Source organism: Carassius gibelio, chromosome B18, assembly GCF_023724105.1.
Source record: "Carassius gibelio isolate Cgi1373 ecotype wild population from Czech Republic chromosome B18, carGib1.2-hapl.c, whole genome shotgun sequence".
Classification (NCBI taxonomy): domain Eukaryota; kingdom Metazoa; phylum Chordata; class Actinopteri; order Cypriniformes; family Cyprinidae; genus Carassius; species Carassius gibelio.
The window spans coordinates 31611498-31634912 of record NC_068413.1 but is presented as its reverse complement, the minus strand read 5'-3'; the positions used below and the strand labels follow the sequence as shown (position 1 = coordinate 31634912).

Below are 23415 nucleotides of genomic sequence, written 5' to 3'. Positions count from 1 at the left end.
TATATATATATATATATATATATACACACACACACACTATATTTATACAATATATACCTATATATTATATTACATTACACATGTATATACTATATTTTTAGATTCTTATTGTTTGTGTTATTATAATAAAATATTTATAAGGAAACTGTCTGTTGATCAGAGGTATTAATACAGAACAGAGTGATAAATTCATAGTATTTACAAAAGTATATGTACAATATTTATACAAACCCTAGCACATCATCAAGGATGAGAGTTTTTAGATTCAGTGGATCCATGCCTTGACAAGTGGTCCACATTGGTAGTTCACAAGCAAACATGCCACTGTGAACAGTTGGTTTATGCTACCAGAAATGGACAAGGGGATAATTGTGTCAAACAACTTATGCTCTTTAATGGTGGTGGATGAGGAGATGTCCCCTGTCTATGTAAAGCGCTTTGAGTGCTAGAAAAGCGCTATATAAATGTAAGGAATTATTATTAATTATTATTATTAACGCGACGGATAAGACGTTCAACATGTACCCTGAGCCTAGCCACAGACTGAGTGTGTGTCACTTCATCAGCTGACAATTGTTTTCCATTGGTCAGGAAAACAGGCCAGTGTATTTTACATGGCACTAGGCTATCAATTAAGAAGCCCTTATCCACCATGATGGCCATATCAGGGGTAAGAAGGTTAATGATCCCTGACTGTTTGAACAGCTCCCGGTCACTAATAGACCCTGCATACAGTGCAGAAACAAATGTTATTGCACCATGAGGTGCCATTCCTACTAAAGCTTTGAAGGTGCAGTGAGACTTGTAATTTGAAAAGACCTCACTTTCTAGTAGCAAAGAGGAAGGTGTTTGGCAGCGGATCTCTGTACAATCCAGGATAACCTGTGTGTCTCGAAATTGGTGGAATTCTTCTGGCAGATGAGCTCGTACTTTCTCTTTTGGCACCCAAATGCACACTGACCCCAGGACAAAGTACAGGAAGTTGGCTCAGGTTGTTATGATGCGGCTTACGGTGGTCTGATGTACTTGAAACCGATGACCAAGGTCCTTTTGCTTGAGGCCCAAAGCAAGATGCATCAAGAACAGGAAGAACTCGTCTATTGCAGGAAGTGCCCGAGTGTTTCCAGACTCCTTGAAGACTTTGGAGTTGGTGACACAAATCATCCTGTGAGTTGCCGGTTCAATCAGTTCCCAGAAGGCCATCACATGGTTGTATGTTGCAAATCTGTCAAGAAAAAAAAACATGCATTGGTTCTCACATGGCATAAAATACTTATACATAGCTTTGTAGTAAGTTTAAGGTTTAGGAAATAGGAATGCTGAACTACAAGTAACTGATACAACAATCTTGCAATATTGAGTTATGACAATTATGGAATTTGCTATGTATAATTAAACTAACTCTGATTTCTGTTGAAGACAACAGTTGGTATTCATACTTATAATTATGTTGTTGTTATTATTTTGGTCAGTGTAGCCTACTTTTAGGCTGCCTAGGCTACGTGTAGCTATCGTATACAACTCCAATCATATTTATCAGAAATGTGGACCAGTGTTTTCAGGACAGTGGCAATGCTATTACAAATGCTTACCACAGGCAATGCAATCTTACCTTGTATAAAGGTGAATGTCTTCATCGGACCCAGCAAATCTATTGATACCAAAGCGGTTTATCATCTTTGTTTGCTCCAACTGCTTCCGTGCATCTTCTATCTCCCTTTTTAACTCCTCGTTTTCATGTAGAACCATGTCCACAGCTGCAGCTTTGGGAACTGAACAATAATCATGTCCAGTCCTCTCCACATCAAAGTCCATATCTTCCTGTTCTGCGTCCGAGTCAGGATCAGCGGTCTCGGTCAGCGGTCTCTCTCGACGCTCCAAAACACTCAACCTTGGCGGCTGCTCCTGGTAGTGGTTCCACTCAAACAGTGTAGGGAAAACAGCTTTTTTCAGACGTTTCAGACAAGCCCCTTCCATAAAGTCATCAGGTCTGAAATGAACGCTACACACCTTTGTGTTTTTGTTGACTTGGAAGTCATCTCTACTGACCTGAACGAGCCACTTTTTTTCTGAGATCCTCTTCCACTGGAAATGAATGGAAACTAACCGTAGAGTTGTATCTTGCCGATACAACGCACAACGGCACACAACAATGTTCCGATCTAGGTCGCATTAGCTTTTGGTATCGGAAAACCTTTTTCTCCATGGTTAAGATGCCAAAAACTATATATACTAACAACTATAAATGTTTATCGCTTTAAGTTTCGCGCCATACCCAACGATCTCGCGAGGCGTCAGATGTAAATATGGAACTGGAAACTGTTAGCCCAGTAGAGAGTGTAGTCGGAAACACGTCACAATTCCTGCTGCATAGAGCCCATTGAACGCTCCACATGTATCCTGGCTCTTGAGATTAGTCTATTATGGTTCACTTCCTCCTGTGTGAACTGTCCATTGACAAGGAAAGATGGGATGTTTAGGGAAACTCCCTCTGTCAAAATGTCCCGAATTTTGAATCCCTTGTCTGCGATAACCATGTCGCCTGGTTGTAAATGTTGGAAAAGTCCACAGTCAGCTCTTATTTCACTCCAACCATTCAGGTCACTGACAAAGGTAACACCATTAGGCGCAACCCCAATTAAAGCCTTAAGTTTGGTCCGTCCTTTGTACTGGCTGTACATATGACACTGCATTTCAAGCCTTTCTGTGTTAGAGACGGCAACCTCTGTGCAGTCAAGCACGAGCCTACAGGTCTGGAGGCAGTCTGGCAGCGATGTTTGATTCTTGGCTGTGGAGGGGATGTTGTTCTCAAGCAAACCGACATACAAAACATCACACAGGGACAACACGGGACACAGCATTGTGGCATGCTAAATTTAAAAAAAGTGAGCGAAAGTGGTAGGCAGAGGAGCCGGACTTTGGACCCGAAAAAATAGAGTGGTTACGTCACGACTTAGTAGTCTATTGTTAAATAGTCTATTGTTAATTCTACAGTAGCCTATTGAAGAATGCAATCCTTTAAATTAGTTGTTTATTTGCTTCACATAGGCACTATATTTTTATGATTAACTATATCCCTCTTATTAAAATAATACTTTGTCTGACTTTACACCTTAACACAATAAACAAATCTTTAACACTTTAAAATAAGGTTCATTAGTTAACTACATTAAGATTAACTAATTATGAACTGCACTTATACAGAAATTGTTCATGTTAATTTCCACATTTAATATCACTTTATTAAAATCTTGTTAATATTAGTTAATGAACCATGAACTAGCATGGTTAACATGGTGCGCACGCGGAGAGAGAGCCGCGTATCATGGACAGCGACACTGAACCGAGCTCTCTTCTGCGAAGTTCTCCTCGAAGTCCCTCCAGCACCTGAACGAACAAACACAAATCGCAGTTTGAACAAACAAAAAGATGTGAAAGAGCCCAATTCAGTACCGTGGTGTTCTGGTGTTCAGGGCTCACGCAGAGAAAGGCGTCTCAAAAAACTTGAACAACCGAATTTGCTTATTTTTGCTCTTGTGCCGACAAATACATACAAAATATGTCAAAATATCCACCTTGAAAATTATGCTCAAAAAAACTGTCAGTTATTTCTTAAGTGAAGGTAAACAGTTGAGGAAGAAAAATGGGATGCGTTCATGGTCTCTTAAAGTTACCGCGCCTAATTTAGCTACTGGCTGCTGTAATGTTAATCCAAGAAAATATAAATGAAAATCACTGCTCTTGACTGAATTACTTTTACTTTTAATTATTTGGTTTCTGTACCTTGACACCTACAAACTTGAAAAAAAAACTTAAACATTGTGCAAATAGCACAAATAAATAAAATAAACGAACATACAAATTAAACAATTTCAAACAGGGCCCACTTTTTCAAGCACTTTGTGATGCATTTTGGAAATAGGAGATGAGCCCCTAGCTTGATAAAATCCCTTTTCAAAGACTTACTGTTTGTCAATTTTATTTTGGTAACACATATTCTGAATGCCTTCGGCAGATTTCGAATGAGCTATTTTAATCTAGATTAATCTATATTAATCTATATTAATTTCAAGATCACAGTGAGATTAATCTAGATTAAAAAAATTAATCTATGCCCACCACTAATATACTTACAGTCTGTTAGTCAGAACAGCAGGCATTGTAGTCTTCTGTCCCAGGATCAGGAAACAGTCCTCCATAAAATGTGCTGCACACATCTGAATATTTGGGTTGAACTGTTCTGGAACAGTGTTGTAAATACAACTTAACCACTGACTTCTAGTTGTGTCCTCTTTTGGAAAGCCAAACAAAGTATTTTTGCTTTCGCAATGAAACAGCGTCTCCACAACATGGCACCGGCAGCAACAACATGAATCACAGGTTACACCTTTTTCTTTTCTTTCTGTGAACATTTGGGCGGCGTTATACAAATATTCCCACATTGTGATGTAGACATGTCGGGGCGTGTTTAAACGAGGTGTTTTAGGTGAGCGTGGACAAGTCTTAACTTTTATAAAGAATATCTCTTTGGATATGAGACTTTAGTCTTTGCAACTTTACACATCTTATATATAAACAAACAGCTTGTAACACTCCAAAGAGAAAACTTGAAATCGCATCATATGTCCCCTTTAATATTTATTAAATCATGGAATTTCATTAATAAGAATCAGAAATAATTTACTTGTAATTATGGGATCTTACCAAAATAATGAGAATTACATGAAATCAAGTAAAATAAAATAAAATACGACTTCAAATGATAATTTGGGGTAAATCGTTCAATTATCATAATTATAACATAATTATCATAACAAAGTAAAAATCCTAACTGTCCTAAAGTAGACTTCATTTCATTTTCATTTGTAATTGTATTTTGCTCTTTTGATTTTGTTTTGAAATATGAGCCAGATAGATAATAATAATAAAACAAAACACTGTGAGCAGTTTGATGTGGATGAAGGAGCTCATACGGTGTTTATGGGTCTCCAGTTCGTGTGTGTGTCTGGTATTCACCAAATTATGTGGATCAAATGTCCTCACCAATATATTTCTACCATTAAATTTTAACCTTGTTGGGACATTTTTGGAAACAAAACCATTAGGAAACAACACCATTAGGAAACAAGCTAATATATCACATAATGAAGTGCTTTGGAAATCCGGAAGTTTTGTGTAAGGGGTAGGTTTAGGTCTAGGGTTAGGGTAAGAGGATAGAAAATACACTTTGTACAGTAGAAAAACCCCAAACACCTGTGGAATGTCCTCATAAAAAAGGAAACCAGTGCGTGAGTGTGTGTTTGTGTGTCCCTCAGTATCTGTACACGTGGTACGTGCTGATCCATGAGGATGAGAACACCCAGGCTGGGAATCTCTTCAGGAACGACTCGAGCGGCTCCGAACGGCCGTCTGAACCAGATAAATAATGAGCGGAGATGATCAGAGAGATCAAGCCCTCATCAGGAGACTCCTCTGAGGACTTGAGCATCTGAAAACCAGAAAACACAATAAACACTGTGGTGCTCCTCAGGTTAAATATGTGGTTCTGGAGTTCAAACTCACCCAGATCTCAATCCAGAAGGTCCAGGATATTGCGTTGAGGCCGTGAGTATAAAATATGAAACCCCTTCCAATTTGGGGCACCATCTCGCCGCTGAAAGACCAGCCAGTCAGAAACGCTTCAGCATGAGGACGCAGATACAGAGACATGTGACTCGGACCTGAGTGAGAACAACAGCTGTTCAAAACCATTAATAAACACAAAGAGTGTGTCTGTTACTCTGAACTAAACCAGTCAAACACACTGGATCACTGAATGCTGCTGATTATTGCATTTTGTTCTCTAAAGCCAAGTTTGATTGCTGGACTATGTGTAACTTTTTATTACAGAATACCTGCTAACCTAAATGTCTGTTGCTGTTTAAACAAGTGTGACATACAGACAGACAGAGAGATGCATCAAATTAATAAAATGTGCTATATAAACAAACATTTGTATAGATGTATATAATAAATTGAGGTTATGGTCTGGACTATAGTTTCTGGAATATGTCTTCTGACTCAGATGTTTTAGAAACGTTTACATACTTAATTTTTAAAGGTTAAAGAACTTTTCATGCTAGAAAAAGAATAATCACTGTAATGATCCAATCGTAGATTCATAAGTGTTTATCCTTTAAAATTCTAACTGTGATTTTGTGTTATTTGTTTGTTTGTTTCTTTGGCCAGTCAGTGTATACAGTTTTAAAATTGTTTGTATTTTTGTATAGTTTTATCATTTAAACAAATTTAGCAAAAGTCATTATTATATATAATTAAAATTCAGCAGAGATAGTCCCCATTAGGATCATGTTAAAATGAGGCTGGACTCTCACCTTTGACCTCAAAGCTCATTTTGACAGTTCCCCCTTGAGTCTGCTGTCTGGATAAGAGCTGGACCTCCAGCGGAGCTTTAGGAGAGACTTCAGGAGCCGGAACATACCAGCTCTTCCTGAAACAATGAGAGAAAGACATCATCAAGTTCAGTGGGTGGCTCAGTTATACATGAACTCCATCATTCTCAGGAACTGGAGCATGGGGAACCTTGGGAAGCCGTAGTAGGGCAGCCAGTCCTGACAATGTGTGCTGATGCTGTCGTTGATCTGTGGGATGTGTGGAGTGATGTGCTGCATGCCAGTGTAATCCAGATTGCTGATACAGAAGCCAGAGTCGGAGCTCTGCAGTGATCCGTTCAGTGTGTGGAAGCTGCGAGTGATGTGCTGGAAACACACCCACACACACACACACACACACACACACACACATCTGACTGATGAAGGCTGAACTCACAATTCATACAATAATTCATCAGATTTAGACTCATTTTGCTGAAGAATTCTTCTAAACTGCTTTACAGCTGCTGTATGTAAGATTTTGACGCTACTAAAGCATAAAAATACCATAATATATTTGCAGATGTTTAAGAAACACACAAAATTAACATACTTGTTTAAATGAAAAACAATGCTACAGTCAGTTATTCTCCTTTGAAAATGTGCGTTCCAGGCCAGAATATCAGTGTTTTTGGTTTGTGAAACCCACCCACTGCCAGTTTACCCAATTGTATTTCGGCACACTGAGTTGGCAGTTGGCGGAAAACAGCGAATATAATTTCAGGCATTGTCAAGTGCGCTCATTCCTGTTTGTATTGTCAATCTGGCAACCTGCGTGTGAGTCAAGTCTGGGGAGGAGGGGCTGGGTGGAAAAAAAACCCTCTCCAATATCTAGCATTTTGACTGCATTACCTAGTTCAACCTCCCGATGTACATCCTACATACAGCAACTTTAAGAAATAATAAGTTTCATGTTTGTGGTTCTTATAGCATCTGCTCGATTAGTCCTCTAACACAGTGATATTGTTTTGTATAATTGAGATTTTTACAGTAAATTATGTATTTAGAAATTTTAAGTTTAATTTTTATACTGTTCCATTTTAATTTCTGTATTTTTTTATATTTTATTGTGTTTATCACTTGAATGAAGACACATTGTTATCAGAGGTGTAGTGGTAAAAAAATAGGTGGGTAAACTATAAATTCTGGGTGACCACATCGTGGTCATGGTAAGGTGGGCCACTGCCTACCGGTGTATGTGTATCATGATGACATCGCTATAGGCTATCATTTGATATTACTAGCAAGGGTATCACTGGTTGGTCCCTCATATAGGTCACACAATCACTATTCAATTCATACATTAATCTAAGTTCTTGTTAAAGAGACTCAAGAAGGAATAATAAGGTTGAAATCTATAAAGTTTACTAAATGAAAAATCAGAGAGAACAATTTTTTTAAGAGGAATAGAGAGGGCTTATATCCAGGGGTTCCAATGCAATGCACTTATACGTAATGACTAGGGATTTGGGATTATTTTCATTGTCGATTAATCTGTTGAATATTTTCTCAATTAATCGGTCAGTTGTTTGGTCTATAATATGTCAGAAAAATGTGGATCAGTGTTTCCCCAAATGCCCAGGAATGGTCCTCAAATGGTCCTCTCGTTTTGTCCACAACTCAAAGATATTCAGTTGTCTGTCACAGAGGAGAGAAGACACTAGAACATATTCACATTTAACAAGCTGGAATAATTTTTTTTTTTTACTTTTGTCTTTCATATATTTTTAATCAATGACACAGACTGCTATGACACAGACAGCTTCATTGTAGAAGGACATCCTTTTGGTCACGTGGGTTCACGTGAGATGATTGACAGCTTTACAAACTAATGATATTGCACTGATCGATGTCATAGCTGACGCGTATCAATAAGAGGAGAGTAATCGTTAGCTCTGTTAGCTGTTTTAGCTCTTCAGATTACATAAATCAGTGTAAAATGAATAGAAATGTTATTCTGTATGACGAAATATTTTACAAACATGTCATAAAATTATTATCTCTTCAAATGTGCGTACCATTGGACTATAGCCCTGGTCGGATCGTGGATATTGTATGTATACGGACACAAAGTCTCAGAGAGTGATTTGTTCATTTTGTGTTGACTGCATATGCGGATTACACAACATATGGGTTCTGAATCGACAGGTGAGGTCCGAGTTTTTATTGTTCCAGTCAGTCCCATAGAGACAGGAAGAGAAAAGATTAGTTCATTTTGCTGAACGAGACTCAAAGATCCGAGTCAGTAAAATGATCCGAACTTCCCACTACTACTGGCAACACCGCAAGCAATTGGTCAACACTGACAAATTGCAGCGCAATATGAAACACTTCATCTTTAACAACAAACAACCTATGAAACTAATAATGAACAATATGAAACTAAAAGACATAATTTTAATTTAAAATGTCATAGGAACTGTAGGCTATTTAGAGGTGGATAAACTCAATTTAGAGGTGGATAAACGCACTTTCGAGGTGGGTAAATGCTATTTCCGAATTTTGGGAGGTGCGTAAATGGCGTTTACATATGTTTAGCCTCCACTACATCCCTGATTGTTATTTCATGTTAGTTAATGCATAACTAATATTAATAAATAATACCTTATTGTAAAGCATTACCATTTTTATAAATGCTTTATATCAGTTTTAGTTACTAGTGCATCATGTTAAAGATAATGAAAACTAAATGCTTAGAATATATACAAAAACGTATACAATGTGCTTATTTAAAGGTGCCATATGCAAAAATTGAGGTAAAAATATCCATAACATGACCTACACGCATCAAAAGAATGAGAAGAAATAAGGGCGATGATGTCATAAAAAAATGTCAAGTTATAGTGCTGCAGAGATATCAACCTTAATTAGCATTAGCATTACTAGCCCCGGCCCGACAGGTGTCGTAATACCAGTTTCGGCCATGGGAGGCGGTATGTGGGCAACATAACCACCAGCCAACCTGCAATACACGAATAACTCGCACGGCTTGTGGGCATGCCTGAACCTGATGTCAATCATGTGGAAAGTACAGCCCACTACTTCATATCAGTTCAGGGAAGAGAGCGTCACCCGCTACAGGGAAACAACCGCGCTCGGAATCACAAATCAAATCCGATAAGAAAAGGAGCCGAACCAGAGTAAACATTGGCACTGCTTTTAATCGCTGGAGACAACTGATGGACCTGAAAGAAATGAGGTTTGACTCCGAACTTGCAACATTTCTTTTGGATTGGTAAGTTAGACACTGTAAGTATTTCGCTAGAAGTTTGTTTTATACGTTTGTGTATTTGTTTTCGGGAAGTTATAACATAGAAATGTATCGAAGGCTGTTCGATAAACGTGCTAATGTTAGCGATGGCTAACCGTAGCTTTGTTTGAGAATTAGCTAGCTATAACTTAACGTTACCCATTTTATTATATAGGGCTGTGCATGTCTTTACTCATGTACATCTCATCAGTAAAGACGCTCCTGTAATTAGAAGTATATCTCCAGCACGTGTGTTCAGATCAGGGTTGCCAGGTTTTCACAACAAATCCTGCCCAGTTGCTTCTCAAAACTAGCTCAATCCCGCTTCCAGAAGGTTTCCTTTTAGCAGGGTTGCCTTGGTATAATTCGCATTTTAGGGGCTAAATATCACATTATTTGTATTGGGGTCGCTGTGACCCGCGGACATGAAAAACAACCACCACAGACTTGGCAACACTGGTTGGCATTTACTACACAGAGCCGTAATTCACTGACAATCTACACAAAATCGATGTTAAAATCGCAGGTGATTCTTTGTCGATTTTGAAAGCGATTTTGTGTTAGTTGTCGGTAGACTACGGCTCTGTCTAGTAACTGCCGCTCCACCTGAACCAGTGTTGCCAAGTGTGCGGTTGTTTTTCATGTCCGCGGTTTGAAGCAATACCAATAACGTGATATTTAGCCCCTAAAATGCTAATTTTACCAGGGAAACCCTTCCCAAAAATGTATATTTTAACCCGGGAAGCAATTTTTATCGGGGAACCTCCCGGAAACGCGATTGGGCTAGTTTTGGACTATTTTTAAGAAGCAACTGGGCAGGATTTGTTGTGAAAACCTGGCAACCCTGATCTGAACGTACATGCTGGAGATATACTTCTAACTACAGGAGCGTCTTTACTGATGAGAGGTGCATGAAGATCGCATTAGATTTTTTGCACGGCCCTATTATTATATCATAACTAACCTGCTCTATCTAGTCTGTTGGTCTCCGTGTCCTCTTTGCTTTGTGGTTTTTCTGAGCGTGAAACAATTTATGTGTGGCGTGAAAGCGTGTGAAAAGAGTCAATTGCGTGTCTCACGGTGAATGCTTGAGAGTTGGCACATAGAAGACAGGTTCATTATTGCTATTTAGCGTTTGTATTAATCTATAATGTTTCCCTGTTTGCGTACAGGGACATAAAAAATAAATTAAAATTGATACGTGGACCAAGGTGTCTGAGATTGTTCATTTTAAGTGAAGGATCCTAATATTTCGTCCACAACAATATTTAATGAGGTTAACTTAGAACTCCTTGTGGTTAGTCTGCACGAGATCAACAAGCTTGTTTGCTCTGCGGCCGCTTTAAATACAAAATAAGCATTCGATCTACGTTAGAGCATCTGAGCACTCACAAATCTTTCTGCAGCGTCGCGAGCAGAGCGGCAAGAGGGATTTTTGACACTCTAGACGCCGGCGTTGTAAACGCACAGTTAGGCTTCGGCTATGGCTGTAGTGTTGTTGTGAAAGTAGGGGCGGAGCATAGAGACTATGCCGTTTCTCGTTTGTTACTCTAGAGTAGACCAATTCACTTTATTGAGGCATACTGCCCCCATCTGGTATGGAATGTGGAGTAAGACTTTATTTTTTTTGCCAAACATTACAGATGGCACCTTTAAAGTAAAGAGAATATTTTATGGTATCAGTAAAGTGAAAAACCCTGTGGTAAAGATGGATCCGTGACAGCTGTACCTGGACAAAGACACGTTTGGGTCGTGGGCTGGATGGGTCGGCAGAATACGGGAAGAACAGACCACAGCTGACCAGAACAAACATCAGCATGAACACTGACCCCAGAACAGCCAAGACCCGCTTCGTACTTTGGGACAGATAGATGAAGTGAATCTGGAGAGAAGGAAAAACAGAAAATGAGTGGAATAAGATGATTTAGGCCCAACCCCAATTCTACCCCTTAGCCCATCCCCTTTCCCCTACCCCTCTGTTTTACGCGTTCACGTGAAGGGGTAGGGGTGTGTCAATTCTCTTTTGGTTGGAGGGGTAGGGGTAAGGGGAAGGGCCAGATAGCCCTTCAAACAAATTTTTCGAGACCACACTTCAAACGAAGGGGTATGAAGCTTTTTTGGCATAAATGAAGAATGTCAATGTCATGTTAATCAAAGAAATATTTGTAAAAAATCGCTAATATTTGCTAACGTCATATGGCGTGTGACGGGATAGTAGTGGTGTCCCAATCTTTAGGGGAATATTTTCTCCCCTACCCCTTGACACTATTGCCGCGTTTCCACCGAAATTACCCGGAACATTTTTACCAGGAACTTTTTTTCCCAGGAACTTTTTTCCCCCCAGACCTGTTGCTTTCTGCGTTTCCACGGCGGTGTAAAGTACCGGGAAGATTAGGCAAATGACTGGTGACGTAAGTCCGCGCGCGTTTCTCAATACAAAGTACAGCTGATAAAAAAAAAAAAAGTACGCTGATTTTGGACGTGCATCATCGGTAGTTAATTCAGACTTTGTGCATTCGACTGGGGAGTGTGATGTCCGCAGCAGCGCAAGTCCGGTAAATCTATAAACAGCAGTGTAACTATATACTATATATATATATTATACTTGATAACTTCAGTCAGCTCGTCTTGGCTACTGCAATTTTCCCTACTGTATATTTACAATAAAACGAAATAGGATATCAAATATCACTGCCTCCTTTGGTTTTCATTTAAGCATAATAACAGCTGCAAAAATATACTTAGTTCAGGGATATGTGTATATGCAGCCATTACAATGAAACGAAATATTATATAAATTTGCCTTTTTTATTTTCATTTTAACATATAGATAAATTGAATACAGACCAAAGAAAACCTGTTAGATTTACTCCACAGCTGAATTATATTTTATGTTTAACCACTAAAGACACATCAGAGCCAGCGGCACATATCAGAAGGTCTATCCAATGTGAGGCTGCTTCTCGGCGGATACATGAGGACTGAGCTCCCGCTGATCGAGTGGAGCTCACCATCTCTGAGATCGGCGAAACACATTTTTAAATAGGCGCTGTCTTTATAAATAAACCACAGATTTGAGTTTTAAACAACTACATTCTCGCCTGAAATACTTTTAAAATTACATTTTATGACACAATAACAGTAATATTTGAAAATGATCCGAATAAATGGTGTTTGAACTCAACCAATGCTGCGTGAACTCAGATGGCTTTGGCTACAGCAATTTCCCCTCAGTATATTTACAATAACACAAAATAGGATATAAAATACCACTGCCTCCTTTCGTTTTCATTTAAACATAATAACAGCTGCAGAAATGTACTAGTTCAGGGATATGTGTAACGTTATATACAGCCATTACAAACGAAATATAATATAGACTTGCCTTTTTATTTTCATTTTAACATATAGATAAATTGAATACAGACCAAATAGAAAACCTGTTAGATTTACCCCGCAGCTGAATTATATTTTATGTTTAACCACTAAAGAGACATCAGAGCCAGCGGCACATATCAGAAGGTCTATCCAATGTGAGGCTGCTTCTCGGCGGATAGATGATCACTGAGCTCCCGCTGATTGCGTGAAGCTCACCGTCTCAGAGATCGGCAAAACACATTTTTAAATAGGCGCTTTCTTTATAAATAAACAACATATTTGAGTTTTAAACAACTACATTCTCGCCTGAAATACTTTTAAAATTACATTTCATGACACAATAACTGTAATATTTTGAAAATGTTGATCCGAATAAATGGTGGTTGAACTCAACCAATGCTGCGTGAACTCAACCAATCAGAATGTTTAGCGCCAAAGTCCCGCCCCCGAAAGTTCCGGAACTCTGAAAAAGTACCACATCGCCAGCAGGGACTTTCTGAGGGGCATTTTTTTACCTGGAACTTTATTTAGTTCCTGGTTCCTGCGGTGGAAACACACCAAGTACCAGGCCAAAGTCCCTAGTTCCTGGGTAAAGTTCCTGCGGTGGAAACGCGGCTTATGTTTCAAGGGACAAGGGGAAGGGGTAGGCGGAGGGGTAGGGGAAGGGGAAGGGGAAGGGGTATAAAATAGAATTGTGATAGGGCCAAAGATGTTGTCGGTAAAGTCAGCAGAGAGCAATGAGATTTCAACACAAAGGTAAATTAATGAATTAAATGTACTTAATTATTCAATAAATCAATGTTGTTGCAAATATTAATGTACTTTTTATCAATGTGTCAGTGTTTTATTCGCAATAACAACAAAGTGACAAAACCCTACTGAACATCACTGTATGTATGTATGAGTGTGTGTGTTTGTGTGTGTGACAAGGCCAACTGTGGATTAAAAGAATTCAGTTTAATCACTGTTTGATATTAATGTGCTGTTTCAATTGATACACACACACATACACGCATAACTCGCACACAGAGATCATGCTGTGCACACACAGAAACATTCAGGAGCTCAGAAACGTATCTGCCCCAATATTGAAACTGCACGTGCATCTGTAGACTAGCACAATTAGATCTAACACTTTAATTGTATTTGTAGATCCTAACAGGCTGTGTGACTATTATGAATGATTATTTAAAAATGTACGTCGTTATGCAGTTTTCCCTATTGCTTGTGTGCCAGTGATTATCCCTCTGTGTGCAACATGTTGCTGACCACAACCTCTCATTCAACTTGAACTTGAATTAGGATGTTTGCATTTTAATGTTTAAATTTAAAGGTTTCAATTTTGAATATTTGACTCTGATTAGGGGACTACCTATTATTGGCCTGACCTATACACTACAAGTGTTTTTATGATTATCTGTATCTGACATTTTCAACACCAATTCACTGATAAAATAATTCTGTGGCCGAAAGCAATCTCTGCCCACTGCCCATCTGTTTTGTTGGGAGTCAATGAGGAATTCAGTCTCACTCCAAAAGCACTTGTTAACTGGAGCTGCTTCAGTGATCAGCATCAACAACATGTATGTTAGACCCTATACCATCTAAGCTCCTAAAGGAGGTGCTTCCAGAAGTCATAGATCCTCTTCTGACTATTGACTTATTAATTCCTCATTGTCATTAGGATATGTCCCCAAAACCTTCAAACTGGCTGTTATTAAGCCTCCCATCAAAAAAACTCAACTTGACCCCAAAGAACTAGTTAATTATAGACCAATCTCGAATCTCCCTTTTCTGTCCAAGATACTAGAAAAGGTGGTATCCTCACAATAATATTCCTTCTTAGAGAAAAATGGTATATGAGAGGATTTCCAGTCAGGATTTAGACCGTATCATAGTACTGAGACTGCTCTCCTTAGAGTTACAAATGATCTGCTCTTGTCATCTGATCATGGGTGTATCTCTCTATTAGTTTTATTGGATCTTAGTGCTGCGTTTGACACAATTGACCAAAACATTCTTTTGCATAGACTTGAACACTTTGTTGGCATCAGTGGAAGTGCATTAGCATGGTTTAAATCGTACTTATATGACCGCCATCAGTTCGTAGCAGTGAATGAAGATGTATCATATCGATCACAAGTTCAGTATGGAGTACCTCAAGGCTCAGTACTAGGGCCGCTACTCTTCACATTTTATATGTTACTTTGGGAGATGGGTGAAACACACCAATTTGAAAAACTAATGGAATGCATAGTTGATATAAAAAACTGGATGACGAGTAATTTCTTACTGCTAAATTCTGAAAAAACAGAGGTGTTAATTATAGGACCTAAAAACTCCGCTTGTAATAACCTAGAACACTGTCTAAGACTTGATGGTTGCTCTGTCAATTCTTCGTCATCAGTTAGGAACCTAGGTGTGCTATTTGATCGCAATCTTTCCTTAGAAAGCCACATTTCTAGCATTTGTAAAACTGCATTTTTCCATCTCAAAAATATATCTAAATTACAGCCTATGCTCTCAATGTCAAATGCAGAAATGTTAATCCATGCATTTAGGACCTCAAGGTTAGATTATTGTAATGCTTTATTGGGTGGTTGTTCTGCACGCTTAGTAAACAAACTACAGCTAGTCCAAAATGCAGCATCAAGAGTTCTTACTAGAACCAGGAAGTATGACCATATTATCCCGGTCCTGTCAACGCTGCACTGGCTCCCTATCAAACATCGTATAGATTTTAAAATATTGCTTATTACTTATAAAGCCCTGAATGGTTTTGCACCTCAGTATTTGAATGAGCTCCTTTTACATTATAATCCTCTACGTCCGCTACGTTCTCAAAACTCAGGCAATTTGATAATACCTAGAATATCAAAATCAACTGCGCGGCAGATACTTATTTATACCTATTTGGCGCCTAAACTCTGGAATAACCTACCTAACATTGTTCGGGAGGCAGACACACTCTTGCAGTTTAAATCTAGATTAAAGACCCATCTCTTTAACCTGGCTTACATTACATTACATTTACATTTTACATTTATTCATTTAGCAGACGCTTTTATCCAAAGCGACTTACAGATGAAGACAGTGGAAGCAATCGAAAACAACAAAAAGAGAAATGTTTTATAAGTGCTATAACAAGTCTCAGTTAGGTTAACACAGTACACGTATCATTTTAAATAATATAAAAAATAAGAAGGCAACAGATAGAATAAAAAATAAAAAATAAAAGAATAGAGCAACATACACATACTTTACACATACACACACACATACATATACAATTGCATAATAAATGAAAAGAAAATAGAATACAAAAAGATTATAAAGGTAGTTAGATTTTTTTAAAGAATAGAATTAGAATAGTGAGTGTTAAAGTTAGAGGGTCAAATCAAGATGGAAGAGATGTGTTTTAATCCGATTCTTGAAGATGGCTAAGGACTCAGCTGCTCGGATTGAGTTGGGGAGTTCATTCCACCAGGAGGGAACATTTAATTTAAAAGTCCGTAAAGGTGACTTTGTACTTCTTTGGGATGGCACAATCAAGCGATGTTCACTTGCAGAACGCAAGCTTCTAGAGGGCACATAAGTCTGAAGTAACAAATTTAGGTAAATTGGTGCAGAGCCAGTGGTAGTTTTGTAGGCAAACATCAATGCCTTGAATTTTATGCGAGCAGCTATTGGAAGCCAGTGCAAATTGATAAACAGAGGTGTGGCGTGTATTCTTTTTGGCTCATTAAAAATTAATCTTGCTGCTGCGTTCTGAATTAATTGTAAAGGTTTGATAGAATTGGCTGGAAGACCTGCCAAGAGGGCATTGCAATAGTCCAGCCTGGACAGAACAAGAGCTTGAAAAAGGAGTTGTGCAGCATGTTCCGAAAGAAAGGGCTTGATCTTCTTGATGTTGAAAAATGAGTGCTTACACATAACATACTAATATGCTTTTAATATCTAAATCCGTTAAAGGATTTTTAGGCTGCATTAATTAGGTAAACCGGAACCGGAAACACTTCCCATAACACCCTATGTACTTGCTACATCATTAGAAGAATGGCATCTACACTAATATTTGTCTGTTTCTCTCTTATTCCGAGGTCACCGTAGCCACCAGATGCAGTCTGTATCCAGATCAGAGGGTCACTGCAGTCACCCGGATCCAGTACGTATCCAGATCAGATGGTGGATCAGCACCCAGAAAGGACCTCTACATCCCTGAAAGGCAGCGGAGACCAGGACAACTAGAGCCCCAGATACAGATCCCCTGTAAAGACCTTTTCTCAGAGGACCACCAGGACAAGACCACAGAAAACAGATGATTCTTCTGCACAATCCGTTTTTGCTGCAGCCTGGAATTGAACTACTGGTTTCGTCTGAGGAGAACTGGCCCCTCAACTGAGCCTGGTTTCTCCCAAGGTTTTTTTCTCTATTCTGTCACCGATGGAGTTTCGGCTCCTTGCCGCTGTCGCCTCTGGCTTGCTTAGTTGAGGTCACTTCATCTACAGCGATATCATTGACTTGATTGCAAATAAATGCACAGACACTATTTAACTGAACAGAGATGACATCACTGAATTCAATGATGAACTGTTTAACTGGAGTGCATGTGATCATGGTCTTGTTATTTAGGAGCGGAACATGCAGGGCTCGAGGGGGCTGATTGTGCATCGTGCTCCCATCAGGCACAAATGGAGTGTGTCTCTGTTTGCAGTCTCTACGGCTCCTGTCCCCCTGTTGCAGAGCCACGGCGGCGAATGGGATCACGGGGATCACATATGAATTTAGCGCTCTCTCTCTCGCTCGAGGTTCGGAGACCTGCACTGCGGTCTCTTCCCACTTTGAGTGAGTTTATGCTGTAGCTATCTTCCTCCAAGAATTAGCAACGATGTATATAGGACATTTTAGATTTCTTGTTTTTCCCTTTCCCTTGCTATAATTAGGGGCGGGGAAGCACACGATTTATGAGTTGTTTGGGGCAGAGCACACACAGTCAGCACTTGATGGGGCTAAAATGCCCTAAAGTGTGGGACCTTGGATGTTTAGCTCTGCTCCCACTGGCCTTTCTTCTTGAGAGAAGAAAGTCTTACCCATTTTAGAATCTAGTGGCTCGTGCGTTGCCAATAATATTGGGTGAATTGTTTTATCACGATTCTTTTTCGACAAAGCTCAAGTTCCTGAAGGGGAATGTCTCTAGGTTACTTATGTAACCATAGTTCCCCTAGGGAACGAGACGCTGCACCGTGTTGACATTTTTCTGACTTGCTTCAAAGTTTGGAAGAATTAATAAAAATATGGATTAGTATCTGTAAATATTAAGCCACAAAAATACTGTTTACATATTAATCCACCATGTACATGAGGACATAAATGCATGAAGAACATTTCCAGAATTGCTCCTATCTGAGTCATTTCATGAGTATTTGACAGTTTCATTTGAGTAAAACTATCATCATATTATTTAAGACTACAGAAATATAAATGTTCCCTCATGGCAACACATCAAAAAATAAGTTTGGGTTAGCATAAAGAAATTATCAGAAATATAATACTGTGGGGCAGTATGATATACATAATACAGGGTTTGATGTTTTCTATCGCTATGACAGATTTCCGTCAATTGAGGAAAAAAGATTTGCAACAACGAATCTAGTGAGTGATTCATGATACCCATTCATAAAGACTTGTTTCATTCCTGAATGAATCAGCCATTCAATTGAATGATTTTATCACTGAATAGTTCAGTGACTTGCCACCACCTGCTGGTGGTTTCAGTTTAATTTTTATGTATAATTGCAGTTATTTAAATAATTTAATATATCTGTATTCAAAATTTTATATTTAAAATATTAATCTCCACATGAATTTACTTGCAGTCATGCCACCCCTGAGCCTCATTAAACATCTGAAAAGGAACATACAAACCACTTGTGTTCTTTTGTGCTACCTCTGTAGTACAAATTGATTTTATTTTTTTTATTAATACTTATTTTATATGATTGGTAACTTATTTGTCTTATTCTGCTTCTTATTATATTCTTTTAAATATAAAATTTAAAAAGCTTATGAACATAAATTTTGAATTTGACATGAAAATTATGCCATTGCAGACGGATGCACAGAGGAAGACAGGAGTAAGAAGTTCAGCATGGGAGTACTACACTCAACCAACTCCAGGTAAGACAGTTTTTGCCTTGTTATTCTTAAATATACATTCATTTTCATTTTCACCAGACACATACAAACCCGATTCCAAAAAGGTTGGGACACTGTACAAATTGTGAGTAAAAAGGGCATGGAATCATTTACAAATCTCATAGACCTATATTATATTCACAATAGAATATAGATTACACTTCAAATTTCATGAGAGGTACACATTCCAAAAAAGTTGGGACAGGTAGCAATAAGAGGAAAAGTTCAATGTAACAGCTGGAGGACCAATTTGCAACTTATTAAGTCAATTGGCAACATGATTGCGTATAAAAAGTGCCTCTCAGAGTGGCAGTGGATCTCAGAAGTCAAGATGGGCAGAGGATCACCAATTCCTCCAATGCTGTGTTGAAAAATAGTGGAGCAATATCAGAAAGGAGTTTCTCAGAGAAAAATGGCAAATAGTTTGAAGTTATCATCATCTACAGAGCATAATATCATCCAAAGATTAAGAGAATCTGGAATAATCTCTGTGCGTAAGGGTCTAGGCCGCTAAACCATACTGGATGCCCATGATCTCCGGGCCCTTAGACGGCTAAGACTCACATACAGGAATGCTACTGTAATGGAAATCACAACATGGGCTCAGGAATACTTCCAGAAAACATTGTCAGTGAAGACAATCCACCGTGCCATTCGCCGTTGCCGGCTGAAATGCTATAGTCCAAAAAAGAAGACATATCTAAACATGACGCAGAAGCGCAGGCGTTTTCTCAGGGGCCAGGCTCGTTTAAAATGGACTGTGGCAAAGTGGAAAACTGTTCTGTGGTCAAACTAATCAAAATTTGAAGTTCTTTTTTGCAAAACCGGACTAAAGAGGACAAGTTGACAATTACAAGTTTTCATCAGCGCTCAGTTCAGAAGCCTGCATCATGGGGGTTGCATGAGTTACATGGGCAGCTTACACCTCTGGAAAGGCACCATCAATGCTGAAAGGTAAATCCAAGTTCTAGAACAACATATGCTCCCATCCAGCTGAAGGGAAGTCCTTGCATTTTCCAACATGAGAATGCCAGACCACATACTGCATCAATTACAACATCATAGCTGTGTAGAAGAAGGATCCGGGTACTGAAATGGCCAGCCTGCAGTCCAGATCTTTCACTCACATAAAACATTTGGCACATCATTAAGAAGGAGATGTGAAAAATAAGAACTGAGTTGAAAAATTAGAAGTCTGTATTACACAAGACAAGGAAAACATTCCTATTCCTAAACTTGAGCAACTTGTCTCCTCAGTCCCCAGACGTTTGCAGACTGTTATAAAAAGAAGCGGGGATGCCACACAGTGGTAAACATGGCCTTGTCCCAACTTTTTTGAGATGTGCTGATGCCATGAAATTTAAAATTAACTTATTTTTCCCTTAAAATTATACATTTTCTCAGTTTAAACATTTGATATGTCATCTATGTTGTATTCTGAATAAAATGTTGAAATTTTAAACTTCCACATCATTGCATTCTGTTTTTATTCACAATTTGTATAGTGTCCCAACTTTTGGAATCGGGTATGTGTATATATATATATATATATATATATATATATATATGTGTGTGTGTCTGTGTGTGTGTGTGTGTGTGTGTGTGTGTGTGTGGGTGTGTACAGGTATATCATTTTAAAATATTTGTTATCGGTCTACTTGACCTGTAATAATTGGTTTTGGCATTGGCCCTGGTCGACCCCTAATTCTGAACGTTTTAATTGAATTGTTTGATATTTTACAGTTGATCTGTATGACTCACAAAGTAGGAAGACAGAATAATGGTTGCCAAGGTAACAAGTGATGCCAGGATGATGTCGGGTGGGATTTCGTCTTTGCTGCGGCCCTGAATCGGTGTAAAGACCACAAAAACCACCCGAATGAGGAACATGATGTAGACATACGGCACAGCAAGACCCATCAGGTACAGGATGGAGTACTGAAGAGATGCTCCTACAAACACACACACACACACACACACACTTACACCGCATAAATGATGAGCACAAACCATGTGGCACTACATCATAAATGACCTCAGTCCAACTGCAACGGTCTGTTTGGACAGCAGAAAGGATCATTAGTGTGCACCTGCCCAGCCTTCAGTACTTGTACATATCCAGAGTGAAGAAATGGTTAGGTACTGTAACTTCATCATAGATCCATCTCACCCTGGACACTTCTCTCCTCAATGTTCTGGTCAGGCAGACGCTACAGATCTCTGAGCGCTAGAACATCTAGCCATAAAAACAATTTGTGCCTCATGCCATCTCTAGCCTAAACAGCTTACACGGGAATCATTACCTGTGTTCTGTATTTCATTCTACATCTTTAATAATTGACTCTTTCTCAAGTATTATGTGAATATATATGCATATCTCTTCATTTATACAGCTGTATATAGAGTACATAATGCATAAATCTGTACATAAATACTGTTCAAGAGATTATTAATACATTATTAATACAGTTAATCAATCTCTCAAGAAGGAGAGACCAGGACGAGGTTGCAGACGAGAGTACTCCTCCCCTAATCATGGATGGTAAGGAGGCATACCAGGTAGGATTCTGGATTCCCATCACAGAGGATGAGTGCTGCAGTATCTGGTCGACTGGGAAGGATATGGCCCAGAGGAAAGGTCTTGGGTGAACGCCCATGATATCCTGCATCCCACACTCACATTTGAGTTTCATCAAGCTCATCCAACTCGATCCGCACCTCATCCCCGTGGAAGGCAGCAGAGTCAGACTGCCCCTCGCGTCCGGAGCCGCTCACAAGGGAGGGGCTCTGTCATGGATCAGACCTCTGTGGCTCTCTCAGATGGCCACCAGAGGCCCCCCTCACCATCGTATTAAGTTCCCCCTGGACTCATCACTGGACTATTTAACCAGCGTTCACACACACACTCACTGCAAAGTTTTGTTTTGCCCCATCCAACATTTCTGAGCATTTTCCCTACCAGTTTATTCTGTGTGTGACCCTGGACAGTTTGACTTCACTGATTCTCTGCCACATACCCTTGTGATCTTGCCTCCTAGAACTTTGATTGTTTGCTGGTTGCCCTGACTCCTGCCCAGTATAGTTTCTGCTTTCATCTTGCCTCTGACATTCCTGCCACTCTTGTTTGACCGTTGCCTGTTGTTAACCTTGCTTTATTCAATAAAGTGCTACAAATGGATACACATGCTTCGGACCGTTCATTACAATTAGGATGCTTTGAAAGTGAACTAACCCTTTAGTTTGTGACGTCTTAATTAGTTCCCCTATTTAGATCCCCTTGTGTGCTCTGTCTTTGGTTAATTGTTCCACTGAGTTTGTTCCACACCGTGACTGTTCCTACTTGTGAGTGTTCCACATATGTGATTGTTTCTACAGATGTGTCTCTATATGTTTCTGTATCCTTGAAGAAGTCTTTGTATTACCGTGAGTGTTTGTTTGTAGTTAGTGTTTGGAGTCCTTGTTTATCTTGTCAGCCCAGTCCTGTTTAGTTATTTAGTCTTTACCCTAGTCGTTGTTTTCCCCCTCGTGGATTTTGTTTTCCCCTTTTTGTTCAATAAATCCTGTGTTGGCACTTCCCGTCTGCATCTGAGTCCATCCCAACCCCTCCACATAACAAAACACAAGGTTTTATGATTTTACTCTACTGTACTCATAACAGTCCACTAGTGGAGACGGGATGAATTGATGTGAATCAGGTGTGTGTGGTGTGACCTCTGACCTCTGGCTCTGAAGAGCTTTGTGAGCAGCAGTTTGCTGATAAGCGGGAACAGCACCATCATCATGGGCACATATGCAGAACCCCATCCACGGTGAGTGAAGAAGATCAGCACAAAACACCACAGCAGCAGACTGCCATCAAAGAAGAGCTCGGCCAGATCCACACGACTCGTGCTCTGAACCGCATACACGCACACACACACACACACACACACACACACACACACACACACACACACACACACACACACACACACACAGTAATTTCAGGTGATTTGCTTCTATTTCTCTCATCGCCATCATCATCATCATCATCTCTTCAATAATGATACTGATTGGAAATAAAATGATTTATTGTTTAAATAGTGCTACTTCTTTGGCATAAAAAAGTGTGTTTAGGTAAGGTAAAGCAGATTTGTTGAAGTGTGACATCAGATCAGCAAT

General features: G+C 39.3%; 1 protein-coding gene across 1 annotated transcript in view; it reads right to left on the bottom strand.

Annotated features, from left to right (window-relative positions):
* Nucleotides 1–4947: 4947 nt before the first annotated feature.
* Nucleotides 4948–23415, bottom strand: part of LOC127977510 (endoplasmic reticulum metallopeptidase 1-like) — a 38539-nt gene continuing 20071 nt past the window's right edge. The window contains exons 9-15 of the mRNA XM_052582392.1: nucleotides 22973–23147; nucleotides 21016–21206; nucleotides 11411–11563; nucleotides 6583–6758; nucleotides 6375–6490; nucleotides 5563–5720; nucleotides 4948–5488 (exon numbers count right to left, since the gene is read on the bottom strand). Of these exons, the coding sequence (XP_052438352.1) occupies nucleotides 5312–5488; nucleotides 5563–5720; nucleotides 6375–6490; nucleotides 6583–6758; nucleotides 11411–11563; nucleotides 21016–21206; nucleotides 22973–23147 (1146 nt within the window). The 3' untranslated portion in view covers nucleotides 4948–5311. The remainder of the gene's footprint in view (nucleotides 5489–5562; nucleotides 5721–6374; nucleotides 6491–6582; nucleotides 6759–11410; nucleotides 11564–21015; nucleotides 21207–22972; nucleotides 23148–23415) is intronic.